General features: G+C 38.1%; 1 protein-coding gene across 12 annotated transcripts in view; it reads left to right on the top strand.

Annotated features, from left to right (window-relative positions):
* The window catches only part of LOC144970911 (uncharacterized), a 74,085-nt gene that overhangs the window by 12,317 nt on the left and 45,482 nt on the right, over positions 1-16,286 (top strand). For all 12 annotated transcript variants that reach the window (XM_078911075.1, XM_078911084.1, XM_078911070.1 and 9 more), the window contains one exon: positions 1,513-1,585. In XM_078911075.1, coding sequence (XP_078767201.1) covers positions 1,513-1,585 — 73 coding nt within the window. The remainder of the gene's footprint in view (positions 1-1,512; positions 1,586-16,286) is intronic.

The raw sequence follows: 16,286 nt of genomic DNA, 5'->3' as shown, positions 1-16,286 counted from the left end.
CAAACATATTCAAAATTAATCAGTGGAAAACCTCACCTGCCATGGATCACATTGAAAATTAAACGATTGAAGTGTCAAAAACACAAGCGCAACAGAGCAAAACTATACAACCATGAACATGATTGGAATAAGACCAGACTCTCCGGAAGAAAATACATTAAGAACTAAGAAATGAACATCAAAATTACATTAATAACAGGCTTGAGCTTGATTATAGAGGGGAGAATAATGGGGCAATCACCAACCATTTTGGAATTTTATACAAACAAAATGAAAACACATGACAAATTATGTATTACAAAGATATGACACCTTAGAAAAATGCAACATATTAGTGTCTTTACAATAGAAGATAAAGCATTTCCACACATGGACAAAAGCAACATACACAAGGTGTTATCAGACAACTAAAAGAGCTCAATCCCTCAAAAGCACCAGGACCTGATTCGAGTTCAGTATGAATCCTGAAAGAATGTGCCAATGAAATATCTCCATTGTGTTTCATCCTATTTCATCAATCTCTCGACAAAGGACAGGTCCTAATTAATTGGAAACAAGTAGGATTGCTTCAATTTACAAAAAAAGACAAAAGGGATAAAGCCTCGAATTATAGGCCCGTTTTATATTTATATTGGTTACTTGCAAGGTACTTTTAAAAAAAGCATATTCTATTTCACAGCATTATGATGATTATTGATCATTTGACTGCCATCATAAACTAGTTCACTATCAATATGGCTTATTGAATGGTTGATTGTGAGTGACCCAACTCATCAATACACTTGAACAAATAACAAAAGTGGTAGGTGAAAGAAAACAAATATACATTTACTTGTACTTGATTTTTCAAAAGGCACACAATCAGCTTCTTTAGCAATTTGAATACTACGCAACAGGACGCTTAATGAATCTATTTCACTCAAAACTCACAGGTCCCAACTAGTACACTATTGGATCAAAGTATGTAGTTGTCTCTGCTTTCTGCACAGCGGCCAACTGTCCTAATTTTCCAATCAGATAAAACTTTATAGAAATAGAAATTTATAGAATTGGACTTCATGTGTATTGAAACAACCTTTGCTTGTCCCAGGCTTATGCTTATTTTGGCTAACAAATTAAGATGAGGAACAGAAAAAGCTCTAAATCTTGATTGTATTATATATTAGTCCAAACATACTCCTGTTTATGGTCATGAGGCATTGTGTGTTAGGGTTTCATGTTTTAGCTCTGAAAAGTAGGCCGCCAGTTTTTTGTATTATCAAACAATTATTCACTTTGGATCTGATGCTGGTCAATCAGATGCTTCTTACCTATTCAGATTCAGATTTAGAGAATCACAAAGTATTTTTAACATATCTAACAGATCCAGTAACCCAGATAAGTCAGAGAAAAAAAATCCAAGTCTGTATTAATTCAAACCCTGCTGGTTAGCATGTGAGTTGAGTGTTTTACAACTTGAGCTATGCATAGATAGGGGCACCTTATAATGTAGAATTTTCTGTATTTTGCCAGGTTCCTACCCAATGATAGCGATCCACTAGCTGGAGTTATAAACAAAGAGGAAAATATTATTACAGCTGTAAATGTGAGTAATTCATTTCCCTAACCTTTTTTAAAAAAACATTTTTTTGGCTGTTGACATAATATTCATTCCTTTAGTGGAAGTCTTGCTTCTTCTTCTTCTACTACTTCTTCTTCTTCTTGTTCGTCTTCTTCTTCTTCTTCTTCTTCTTCTTCTTCTTCTTTTTCTTCTTCTTCTTCTTTTTCTTCTTCTTCTTCTTTTTCTTCTTCTCTTCTTTTTCTTCTTTTCTTCTTTCTTCTTCTTCTTCTTCTTCTTTCTTCTTCTTCTTCTTCTTTCTTTCCCTTTTTCTTCTTCTTCTTTCTCTTCTTCTTCTTCTTCTTCTTCTTCTTCTTCTTCTTCTTCTTTCTTCTTCTTCTTCTTCTTCTTCTTCCTTCTCTTCTTCTTCTTCTTCTTCTTCTTCTTCTTCTTCTTCTTCTTCTCTTCTTCTTCTTCTTCTTCTTCTTCTTCTTTCTTCTTCTTCTTCTTCTTCTTCTTCTTCTTCTTCTTCTTCTTCTTCTTCTTCTTCTTCTTCTTCTTCTTCTTCTTCTTCTTCTTCTCTTCTTTCTTCTTCTTCTTCTTCTTCTTCTTCTTCTTCTTCTTCTTCTTCTTCTTCTTCTTCTTCTTCTTCCTAAAGATAAGCATTTGTAGAATTCATTTTACAACCCGCTTGAAATGTTTGTTACAGTTGATTTAATGGTTTAACTTTTATTCAACCGTCATCATTGAGGCAAGTTTGGATCTGAGGTTGGGGTGACCCAGCTTTCAGTTAGTGAATGTAATGAACAAAAATGAATATAGCAGCTCCCCCCCCCCCCCCCCAACAAAAAAAAAATAATAATAAGACAACAACAAATAAACAGATAAACGCGGAGCATTTCAGGCTCAATACTCGTTTTTGCCTAATAACAAAAGCAATAATAGCATTACTACATCACTTAATTCAAACAGACATAGAGAAATAATTGGCACGGCTTATCCGCAAGTAAAAGGATCTTTTTTTTTTTGTTTTGTTTCTGGCTGAAGAAGGGTTGTGGGACTAAATGTTTTGTGTTGGGCTATTATTATATATATTTTTTAAGCTGTTATATTATTTTTTTTGTTTTTTAATATTTACAGCCACAGCTTCTAGCAGCTTAGTGTCACTTTTATTTCAATTTATTATTATTATTATTATTATTATTATTATTATTATTATTATTATTATTATTATTATTATTATTATTATTATATATCATCATATCATCATCATCATCATCATCATCATCATCATCATCATCATCATCATCATCATCATCATCCATCATCATCATCATCATCATCATCATCATCATCATATCATCATCATCATCTTTCATATCTCATCATATCATCATCATTATTATTATTATTATTATTATTATTATTATTATTATTATTATTATATTATTATTATTATTATTATTGTTTCTTGTATTAAAATATGGTGCTGTAGCTAAACCATTTTCATCTTATTATTTATAGTTGTAGCAACCTAAAACTGCTGGTGATCTAGTTCAGCTGCCAATGAATATGATATCAATTCCATGGACCACAATGTTATGGTCAAAGTTAATGAATACTCATACTCATACTCTGCTTAATACAACGCGTGTAATAATAGTCTATGTCCATGCGTAATTCAGAAATACTCGCTCCACCATTAGATAGCCATAGTGTCTTTGATAATGATACATTAGACACACTAAGCATCCATACATTCCACCCCCCCCCCCCCTCACTTTATAACACATACAGGTGTATGATATAGACATGGTGATGAGGTTGTGATCGTGATCATTATGACGGAAGTTATGAGGTATGAAGACAGACAAGTTATTTGGGTTAATGGATTTGTATAAGGCGTGGTGTTGATTGCCTTATACTTATACTCTCCGTGCTTTCGACTTTGTTATGCCCTTTTATAGGCCTGTTGGACGATTCAAGTGGTATAAAGAATAATGTAGATGATGTTAGTGACATTGGCATTGCAACGATGATAATGATGATGGTGATGGTATTATGCAACACCTTTATCACTACCTGTCACAGAATGGCAAAAAGTACGTTGGCAGAACACCCACCTCACTCCCAACATCACTAAACAAAGATCTTCAACAGTACTACAAACAACACCTAGACTCGTCACAACACGACCAAACAGCCAGCACCCAGCAAAATCAAGAACCATCTCTTCCAAGACACCTCCATACCAACAAAGACCTCTCTCAACTAAAACTACTGGCACAGGACAGAGAGAAATGGAGAACCATCTCTAAAGAAATCGTTAGATCCACTTGAACAAAAACAATTCACGGCAAGCGCCATTAGGACTGCGACGCCTTATTATATTATATTTATCACTACCACCTACACAAATCAAATCAGTGCACATTTTTATTTTTTCATAAATCGAATTTGGCCAAAATAAGATATGTTTTTTCCCCCCTCTGTTTTCCCATAAAGTCAGGGATTTCTCCTTTCCCTTTCCAATATTTGAAATGAAGATTAAAGTGAATCTGTTTCCAAGTTGATACTATTGTATATTAAAACATTTTAAAGTGAGGGTTCATGTAAAACAGGGAGAAAATTTTGCATCAGAGAATCAGATTTTTTTTGTCAAATCTTGGGTTGTATTTTTTTTTTTTACTTTCCTCTTCTTCTCACCCCCCCCCTCCTCTCTCTCTCTCTCTCTCTCTCTCTCTCTCTCTCTCTCTCTCTCTCTCTCTCTCTCTCTCTCTCTCTCTCTCTCTCAATCTCTCTCTTTTTTAAATTCTCTCTTTCTTTATTATTTTTATCAAAAATGTTTAGATTTTATATTATTTATTAATGTTCATGGCATATGATATCAATCGTACTTTGTATGGTGTAGCCATAAAAAACAAACCAAACATGCACACGTTAAAAAAAAATCATTGACATTAACCGACGATCGATTTTTTATGATTACGATAATTTAGTCTTCATGTGATGTTTGGTTTGCTTTCATCACCATTAATACTAATTTACTGTCTGTGATATATTTATTTCTCTTACTCATATTTTCATAGTATTATCTACCCCCTCTTTACTTTCTCTTCACTACCTATCTATTTGTCTATCTATCTTAACTTGTTAACCATTCTTTTTCTCTCTCCCGCCACTCCCCCCCCCCCCCCCCCCCCCCCCCACACACACACACGTGCCAATACTCGATTCCTCAGATAGCCCACTACCAATAATAGCAGCTATCCACTTGAATAATTCCCCTCTTACTGTCACAACGTAGATAATGCGTACAGTATCACACACACACTATGCACCATCATCTCATTTAGCACCATTGCAAGCACCACCACCCCACCCCCACCACTACGTTTACCTCTATCGGTCGAGAGGGAGTGCAAATGACGCTTTTTTGACCCCCTGATCTTAACAGTAACAATGACAAGGGTGTAAAAGAACGACGACTCCACTCCTCTGTACAAAGGCCCGGAAAGCTGTGTAGGCCTTTTGTTTCAATGCTGTGGAACAGTTTTGACTTTCCTTTAAAAATGGTACGAAATAAATGTTTCTCACCTGTGTGATTTTGTCCTACTGCACAGTTATCTAAGCTCAATTTTTTTAATTGGGTGGGGTCTTCCGACCTCCCACTGTGGGGGGATGGGTCACTTTTACTGCGACTTTTATCCCCCTATAATAGTTCTTCCTTTTCCTCGTCGCTCTCGTCTATGTTCTGGGTTGACATTGCTCGTTTTATTTCCATTTCCCATGGGTCTGGGAGAGCACCTTAGCCATGAGGGAAGTAGTTGAATGTATGGTTGTTTTTTTTTCTTTTTTGGAGAGATGATATTTTTCCTCGTCAATCTTTCTGTTATGTGCCATAGTTTTTAATTTTGAATATATTGTACTTCGTAAACATTTAAGCATGTCATTCGCTACGAAATCTTTTGCTTGCTCCTGGACGGGAATTTTAGGCAATTTCAAAATAGACGCATTGATAGATTGCTCGTGGAAACCTTTGTTCCTTGTTTGAGCCAGACCCTTTTGTCCAACTTTCTCTTTGGTACTTTTAACTCCAGGGCCCGTTTTCATGGACGAGGACTAGAATTAGTTATTTACTAGTCTAGTTAATGACTTGCTAGTCATTGCTAGTCTTAAGCCAAAGCGGAGCAAGTTTGTTTTTTTTAAATCGGATTTCATGAACAATTTCTAGTCTCAGACTAGCGAGTCTCTTGACTAGAAGTGGGCGTTGTAAGGACGGTGACTTGTTCGGCTGTTTTGTGCTGGTGACATCACGTTCTCTAGTACATGATGGCATGAAAGATAACCACCTTCATACTTTCAAAGCAAAAGATTTTCAAAGAAGAAATAAGTAACACATCCTATATACAGTGATGCCAAAACTCCGGTTTCACCGTAAAAAAATACGGTCTGGAGCAAAATATTCCGGGTTACGGGCAACTTCCGGTGAGGTTAAATTGTTCCAAGGATACGACCCCCCCCCCCCTTTCCAATCACTTCTAATACAACCACCACCACCACATCATCTTCATTACAACTACTACTACAACCACCACCACCACCACCACATCATCATCATCATCATCATCATCATCATCACTGCTACTACTACAACCACAACCACCATCACCACCACATCATCATCACTATTACTACAACCATCACTACCACTACTACTACAACCACCACCGCATCATCATCACTACCACTATAACTACCACCAACACATCATCAGTACCACTACAGCAACAACTGTCACCACCACATCATCATCACTACCACTAGTTCTACAACCACCACCACCACACTATCATCACTACACTACACTACAACCACCACCACCACACCATAATCACTACCACTCTACTACAACCACCACCACATCATCATCACTACTACTACAACCATCACTACCACTACTACTACAACACACCACCATCCCTACCACCATACTACAACCACAATATCACCATCCCTACCACCAGTACTACAACAACTACCACATCACCGTCCCTACCAAAACTGCTACAACCACTACATCAACATCCCCACCACCATACTGCAACAACCACAACATCACCATCCATACCACCACTATTACAACAACTACCACATCCCATCCATGCCACCACACTACAACACCATTACATCATCTCTACTACCACCATCACATCTCCATCCCTGCAACTACTATTACAACCACCACAACGCCACCCTACCACCACCAATACTCCTGCAACCATGTTGCAACGCCGTAAAAACCCTTCAACAAATTTAGCTCAATACTCTCTCCTCTCTCACTCTCATCTCCTCTCTACTCCTCCCTCTCTCCTCTCTCTCTCCTTCCTCTCTCTCTCTCCTCTCTCTCCTCCCCTCTTCACACAGACACAAACATCCACACACACACACACACACACACACACCACACACCACCACACCACACACAAACCAAATTTAATCGGTCACTGATTACATTTCCATTTCACCTTCCTGTCCTTGTCAAATAAAACTAACACCAATACTTTGACCTCAACCGTACCCTCGTTAGTTTTTCATTTCATGTGCCCTACTATCATCACATTGCCCTTTTCATCCTCATCCTCTCTCTCTCTCTCTCTCTCTCTCTCTCTCTCCTCCCCTCTCTCTCCCTCTTCACACAGACAACACACACACACACACACACACACACACACACACACACAATCAAATTCATTGCGGTCACTGATTAATTTCCATGTTCACATTCCTGAACTTGCCAATAATAGCTAATCACAAATACTTTAACCTCAATCTTTAGCCTCGTTTGTTTTTCAATTTCATGTTGCCTACTTATCACTACATGCCCTTTCACCTCTCTCTCTCTCTCTCTCTCTCTCCTCTCTCTTTCTCTCCTCTTCTTTCTCTCTCTCTCTCTCTTCTCTCTCTCTCTCTCTCTCTCTCTCTCTCTCTCTACTACACTCTCTCTCTCTTTCTCCTACTCTCTCTCTCAAACACACACACACACACAACAATCTCATCTCACTCACCACCACATTCCAACTTACCACTAATGCTTCAACCACCCCACCGCCACATCGTAGTTAATTCATTTACTCTACTACTACTGCAACCCACTTTACACTCACATCATCCATCCACAACCACTACTTATACAACTCACCACCACCCGCATCATCATTCATTACTGCTAACCACCTACACTTACTACTACCCTACTGCCTCTACTAACTCTCTACAAACACACCACACACACAACCCACCACACACATCCATCCTACTTTCAACCACCACCCCACACTACATTACACTCTACAAACCACCATATCATATCGTCATCATCATATTGCAACACCACGCGCATTTTAATTAATAGCAAATCAACACTCTTGAATGTCCACAATAACGACTACAAAATTAACATGATATAAACCACCCAATATATAATGTATGGAAGGCCAGAGTATCATTAAACATCAACATAATCACACTTATTAATTAAGAGATAATTAGCACCAATAAATTTTCAAATAAGCAAACAATATTTGGGGCGAATACATTTTGGCGTTCAAACAAACTTGCATCATATAAGATCTTTCCATGACAAGCCACGTGAATAACACCATACAATCTATGTACATAGAAATGAAAAAAATAAGCAAAATTCGTAATTTAATACCGAAGCATATAGCAGAACTTTTAATTAATTCCCTTGTTTTATCTAAATTGGACTATTGTAACTCCCTTTGGGCGAATTTAGCTAAAGACAAAATTAGCAAACTTCAGTTTGCTCAAAATAACGCAGCCAGGCTCATTGTACGCAATAACAAAAAATACCCGTCAGCAACTCTTCTTCTCCGTGAGTTACATTGGCTTCCTGTGGAAAAAAGAGTTGCCTATAAGATTTGTACTGTTGTTTACAAATCCCTGAGCACGAACAGTCCCTCCTATATTAAAGACCTTCTAAACATAAATGTCCCCAATAGAAACTTGAGGTCAAGCAATGACCAATCAATCCTTGTCAAACCTAAGCCATGGCGTAAAATAGGTGAACAATCTTTTTAATTTTCGGCCCCCCATTTTTGGAACTCTCTCCCATCACACGTGAGATGCTCGGATTCGTTGACAACGTTCAAATCTCGCTTAAAGTTTTATCTTTTTACGTCATAATGTTACAATATTATTTTCATATTTTGTTGTTGTTAAATTGAATTCGTATCACGTTTCCTTCACACTTGTCTCACTGTAATATGTTTTGTTTTATATCACTGTAAAGCGCTTAGAGCCTGTGACAACGGGGTAAAGCGCTATATAAATGCCATTTATTATTATTATCATCACTACTACTACTACTACTACTACTACTACTACTACTACTACTACTACTACTACTACTACTACTACTACTACTACTACTACTACTACTACTACTACTACTACACAACCACCAACACAACATCATCCTCACTACCACCATTACTACAATCACTACCATTAGGTTTTGGAACTTTACTTCATTTGAAATAAGGAAACTCTGGGGTTGTATTTGGCAATGTGTTTATATATCATAATATAGTTCTAATCAGTTATCTATTAAGATCTATACAATATTTAAACAATTCCCTTTTTTTGTGTGTGCGAAAATTCCTCTTTCGGCATTGAAATTCCTCCGAGTGGTGCCTGAAATTCCTGTGAATCAAATTGAAACTTGGCGTCTCTGGATATAGATAACATTTCGTTCTTTTTCATATTTTAACTGACTTTTGTCATGATGAATCAAATCACGTGATATTGACATTCGACTGCTAGACTACAATGATGTCCATGGTCGACTGTCAATTCTATATTTAGGCCCATGAAAGTTTCAATGAAACTCAAACAAATTGAACCAAAAAAAACAAACCAACCTCCAAAAAAAAAACAAACAACAACCCCCCCCCCAAAAAAAAAAAAACAAAACAAAACAAAACAAAAAACCAGACAAACAAAAGAGAAAGCGCGTTCTGATGAATCACATTATTTCAGTCAGTTACAATGCCACGAGAATAACTTTTGTCTCCACTATACTTTCTAATCATTTTTTTTTCTTTTTTTTTTTTTGGTTGTTCTTTGACGCAAATCCTTCGATTTCGAGTCTCCAGTCACTCGCAACGTCGTTTTTTGGGGGGGTTTTTTTTTTAGTTTTACTCACAAAAATGTGTACTTTCGACACACTGCTCTAATCTTATAGTTTTTTTTTAAAGCCAGTGCCAATAGCAACAGGACACTTTTTGCCTCTGTCATTCGTAACCGACGTATTTTCCTTCCGAATCGAAACTCTCATCTAAAAATAGCTGATATCTTATTGGCGCTATAACGTGTCCTAGTCCTAGTTACTAGTCTCAGTATAAGCTTGTGAAGACCGACCTCAGTAAATGACTAAAACTTAGCAAACTTAGTCCGAAGCTGCCGTGATTTTAGTCTGGGACTTGCTTAGTCAGCTCACATGAAATCCGATTATTTTCAAGTCCTTGACGAAAGTCAGAGACTAAGTACTAGTCCGCGTTCATGAAAACGGCCCCAGAACTACAACTTTTTCCCTATCGTCTCCCCTTTTACTGACGCTGAAATGACATAAAATGTGGCAAGCACCAAGAAACCCCTAAAATCAAATAATTAAAACAAACATCGTTGTTTACACTATCAGGGGACATCGATGGGGAAAGGGGGATGGGGAGGGAGGGGGAGGGGGGTAGCTTGATTGTTGAAGCGATTGTCTCATCATCCTACAGAAACAAAAATTGATAAATTCTGTCTCCTCACTGATCGGAAGTGACAAATCTCGAAGTGACTATCGCATTATTTCTATACAAATAATTACCATCACATCATTCATCATCGGCCAACACTGTGGCGTCAGTAGCCGTGCGTACGGAGTCAAGAAAGTCGAGCAATGTTGGGCGTGATCAGTGACCGGATGGGCATGGTCATCTCAAAACTCTGGCTCTAGTTGACTTGACACACATAACCCCGCTTGAGTGTTAATGCGTACTCGGAAGTGTTTGACTTTAAGATTGTCAATGAGTAAAAGAGGGATTGACGGACACAAGTCCTAAAGAACATTAATTTGGTTCCAATTGGCCTGATTGGAGAATAATTGATGATTTTTTTAAAAAGCGTAGCGAGCATGGTGCAACAGTGGACTATATCACAATCGCTCCTTTTTATTTATTGACTCGTTAATCTCCTATCAAGTTATTCTCAAGTTACCGTCATCACCACCCTCTACTAATAATAATATACCACCATCTACGAAACCCACTCACCATCACCGAATTATAATAATAATAATAGTATTATTATTTTCACACATTGTCATAATATAATAATTTATGGACATTGTCATAATATAATAATGTATGGGTTCATATGAATTAATTCAATTCATTGTCACACAAAAACTAAATATACGAAATAATAATAATATGATGTTAAAGATGATAATATCGAAACTAGACTATTTATAGTAACAATGCTGGGGGTTGCTTGCGGTCATCTGTTTATATACTTCATACTATTAACCAACGTCCATAATTCTCAATTCTGAAACTATACCAGAAGTTGATGTAGAAAAGGTGGTGGTGGTGGTGGTGGTGATTGTGATAGTTGTGTGTTCTTGGTCACCACGAGCCGACGCACTAACGGTCACTGCCCTGACCTGCCTTCAACCAGCCACCTAAATATCTCAATCTGTCTGTCTGTATATCTGTCTGTCTTTTTATTATCTCTTCATACATTTCTCTCTCACTCTCGGGGCATTTCCATATAATGGTTAACACATTATGCTAGTGCCCACGTGGTAATATCCATAACGGTTCACACCTTTACTATTTTATCTGCCAGGGGAACACACACACACACACACCACAAGAGAGAGAGAGAAGAGAGAGAGAGAGAGAGAGAGAGAGAGAGAGAGAGAGAGAGAGAGAGAGAGAGAGAGAGAGATTATAACGTTAAGTGTCCCGCCTGGCTACACATACAAGCCCATATAGACACAACTGCTGTGTTAATAATAATAAAACACAATATTGTTGTCTTTCCGTTAGTCGACAGTTCTCTCTCCTGTTTCACATGGGTTGCTATCCATGTCAAGGTGGCCTTAGGTTCAAGCCTCATACAAGACTTAGACTTGGTGTCTATATGTTTGTCACCATAATACTTAAATATTATTTACACTCTGGAAATTTGTGTAATATCTGCAAGTGGTAAGGTGTCTCATTATATAACAATGCTGAGCAATGTTGAGCGTGCTCAATGATCAGTCTGGTTACAAAGATAGCATAACTCTTGCCCCGGCGTTGTGTCTTAAGGCAAGGCACTTTCCACACGTTGGATCACTCGACCCAGGTTTGCGTGAGTGCCTGACGATATGCAGTGAAGACTACGATAAGAGTGCTACTTCTACTACAATAAATTATTGTATAAAATCAAGTCTCACAAATTAGCCTTGAGGAGAGTACTCGAGGCTTTCCTTGAAATAAGCTGTTTAGAAAAATATATATATATAATCGGTAAATAAGGATACACGTAAGGAATTTTATTGTTTAATGTTTAAAAAAATAAATGTCTTTATCAAATTGTTGCTCATTATATTCTGACTCTATTTGTAAGACACTCATAGGCCAAAGGGTCTTGCATACACATTCAAAGTAAAACATAAAACTTGTTGAATATTCATATAGTATGTTGATGATGGGCAAAAGACTTCAGTGCCATCAGACATGGAATGCAATATGTCCTTTGAGTCTGTGAGCAGTGACGAATTCGTTTTACATGGTATGGAGAGAAGCAGTGTGTGTGTGTGTGTGTGTGTGTGTGTGTGTGTGTGTGTGTGTTTTGAGAGAAGGGAGGGAGAGAGAGAGAGAGAGAGAGAGAGAGAGAGAGAGAGAGGGAGAGAGAGAGAGGGGGGAGAGAGAGAGAGGGGGGGGAGGAGAGAGAGAGGAGAGAGAGAGAGAGAGAGAGAGAGAGAGAGAGAGAGAGAGAGAGAGAGAGAGAGAGAGAGAGAGAGCGTCATAACATGAAATACAACGTGAAATACTATTGCGATCCTAATACGTAATTACGTTAAGGGTACTATAAGTAGACGATGATCATGCCCCACACGACGTTTCGTAACACAATTTAACATAAGTTCTTAACTTACTTATATTATTCCGGAAAGGAGGTAGGGGTGGCATATGAACCCCCGATATGTCTATAAATAGGCCATGGTCTTGTTTGGTCCTGTAAGCACCAATTAGATTCCAGTAGAGTTCCCCTTTTTGTCAACTAATTAATAATAGTATCATACAGTTCTTTTGACAACCACAGTGACTCGAGTGACAACAAAGAAGTAGAAGAAATGCAGTATGCGAAAGGAAAGAGAAGTGCATACGAACAAAACAGTTAATTCTAAGGTGAGGCCCAGTGAAGTGGTCCGCTTATTACTAAAGCACCCTCACTTACTTGATAGCAAAACTCTCGACCATTGTCATTTTGTTGTTGTTTTTTTTTTAACCTGGGCTAGGCACATTATGCCCATTATTCCACTCAACTCGGGTGCGAGTAAGCTCCGATCTATAAGCATATATGAATGTGGATATTGTAGGAGTGCCGAGAGAAGAAAAAAAAAGGCCAGACGGGGCAGTGCCTTAAGGTAGTTTCTGTGACGTATGCCTCAAAAATACTCCAATCAGTTAATTGGAACAAAAAACTACGGGGAAAAAAATCGTTTTTTGTTTTGTTTTGTTTTTTAAAAGTCTCATCGGGTTAATAAATGAAAATTAATAAAAAACGGACGATTAACTTCAACTTCGTTCATTTTATACTCAGAGTGAATTGGCGAGCAATGCGTGTAATTGCTCTTAAAGTTCGAGTACTGACCGGGTCCATAGACCTGCCGCATGGCTCGTTTGGCTCAATTTCATCTCACAACATTTTGTGAATAGTTCCTATTATATAAATTCAACATCCATTTGTTTACACCACATACACTTTTAATTGTCTATTGTTTGCCGTACGTAATTATAAATTGGGTGTTGTTATGTTCTTCAAAGTCAAGTTCAATGAAATAAGATGCAACGGACATTTAGAGCCCACAATGCAAATATAATACAAATTACAAAGCAGCATAACTCCTGTGATTAGTCACGTGTTTTTTTCACAATATTACGATACAGTTATTGACATTTGAAATACGTTAATATACCTTTTTTTAAAGCTTTTATATAGCGCAATATCCACTAAACGTGCTCAAAGCACTTTACAGAGGGTCCGTGGCCAGCTGCAACACGTAACATGCAGGTCGTGACATGGCGCCTGTTCGGCGATAGTACATTATTTCGGACAGAGACAGCGCTGTTACTCATTTTACACCTGAGTACGGTGAGAGAATATGACTAAAGAGCCTTTTCCAAGGACTTAACTATGCGCCGAGCGAGGCTCGAACCCATGACCTTCCGATCCGAAAGCGAGTGTCATACCACATGACCTCAAAGACTTGACCCTCGTGTGCACTTATTGGCAGGACTAATGGGCTTAATTTGATTAATATTGTTGCAATGGAGAATGTTTTGCGTTGATTTTAGAGTATTCCCATTACTACAATGATCCCATAATAATTTGGGTTGTCAGACCTATATACAAGTAAACGTTGACTGGACCGAAACGAATAGTTGTCAAATCCCGGTGGAGAGAATTCCAGTCTTAAAGGTTTTAAAAAGAAGCTGTGCCGTGAAGAGTTTATTCAACAGGATTGCATCTGGTGTCATAGTATCTGTCGTTAGGTTTTATACGGCAGCTTTTTAATAAGGAAAGAAATGTTTTGCCCACTCAAGTTAATATTGTGGCAAATCCACTGCGTTTAATTATGGGTATCTTGCAATTTAGAGCATCAAGTCCTATTTGGCAAAGCGGCGTTACTAAAGGTAGCATGTTACCAAAACCAATTGTTAGCTTAAAACGAGAGCTTACCTAACAAACAACATTGAAAAGCAAATATTTAAAAATGTATTTTGGAACAAATTATTTGAATATGCTTATAATATAGTTGTTTTTTTTTTTTAATTCCATCATCATATGAGTGTGGCTTTTTAAAAATCTCTATCTCTTTTACATTATAATACATAGTATTGTGGGCATCTCATTTGTTTTATAATAAACAGTCTGTTTGAACTGAATAAAAATAATTTGACTGAAGTGGTAGGCCAAAGTTTCATATGCTTAGTGTAGTTTAACCAGTTCTGTGCCGCACTATGGAAAAACACCTAGACCTATTTAAAATTTGGCCAAAAACGTGTCGGCCAAATTAATATCGATCGATTTAAAGGACCCTCGCCGTGGCAAAAACTCTCAATGCTTTCTATTGGATTATAACGCCAATTGAATTCTGCAGCCATAACATTACTTTAGTCCTTCAGAGCCATCAGGCCCATGAAGCCGGAGTTTATCCCGGACAATAACAATTTCATGCTATGCTTTAGATAGGACGCTAGTCTATCACAAAGTACTTTCCTCCAGTTCTAACAGACCCAGCTACCCAATCAGTGCTGGGTTGACATGGAGGTCAGGGGGGGGGGGGAATTATCTCGACCTCACCTGATATCGATCTGGGACCCTTTGCGTGTTGAGCGAATGCTCTGCCATCTGAGCTATCGGGAGTCGCATAACATTACTGTACTGCAAAGAAATTAATAAAAACTTTGCAAGTATAAAAATGTATATCATAGGGCTTTTCGTGTTTTTTTTTTCACCATGCTCAGTGCATTTTCATTTTACAATATCATTTTCAGCCCCCCCCCCCCCCAGCAGGTCACATGGAACCAAAGTTTCATTTCATTATAGTGCATGTCGCCTGATATGATAACCTTTCTACAAAACATTTTCACGTATTTACAATGCTCAATGCTCTTCACAGTGTTTCGGTTTATTCCCGGCGCAGGCCACTTTGAACCATATTTCCATTTCATACAACACCAGCGGCCTGTTAGGCGTTCATTTGCGAAAGCTACTCATTCAATATTAGTCCTGGCCAATAGCCAGAGGAGACAACGCTTTTACTGGAAATAGTGTGAGTAAAGAGCCTTTTCTTAGGACTCATCGTCGCGTCGCCCACAACAGGATTTGATAGTGACCCATAGGTCTGATGGCGAGTCACATAACCACAACGCCACAAAACCGCTCCGAATGAGACGATAAACAAAGAAAATCCTCAGCATGATTGGAGTAAACAAACGATTTGAATTTTTTTTAAAAGGAAAGCAAAATGACTGTATAGGGATGGGAAGGGTGGATTATAATAATATATTAATTTGTAATTTACTCATCCAGCGCTTAAAACTTCCCTGTACTTCACTATGATTGGTCTGTTTTGGTATTTTTAATGTCTTCGTTTTCAATGTTACATACAGGTTACACAAAACTTTTCTGACTGAAGCGGTTCACTTCTGTCTCGACGCCCCATAAATAATGTTTAATTTGCATGGCGAGCTAGTCGGTTAGCTCAACCGTGTGTGCAAATTTAGTTCGACTTTGGCAGCTTTGCCATCGGTGGGCGTTGTCGAGGTGGGTGTGTCCCGACTGGGCGTTGTCGAGATTTGGCGATAAAACATAACACATATTTACACAGAAGGTTGCTGTCCACACGAACTGAGACCCCCCCCCCCCCCCCCCCCCCCCCCCCCGCCCCCAGACA

Source organism: Berghia stephanieae, chromosome 4, assembly GCF_034508935.2.
Source record: "Berghia stephanieae isolate SIO BIC M18660-M18661 chromosome 4, UCSD_Bste_1.3, whole genome shotgun sequence".
Taxonomy (NCBI): Eukaryota; Metazoa; Mollusca; class Gastropoda; order Nudibranchia; family Aeolidiidae; genus Berghia; species Berghia stephanieae.
This window is presented reverse-complemented; position numbering and strand designations above follow the sequence as displayed.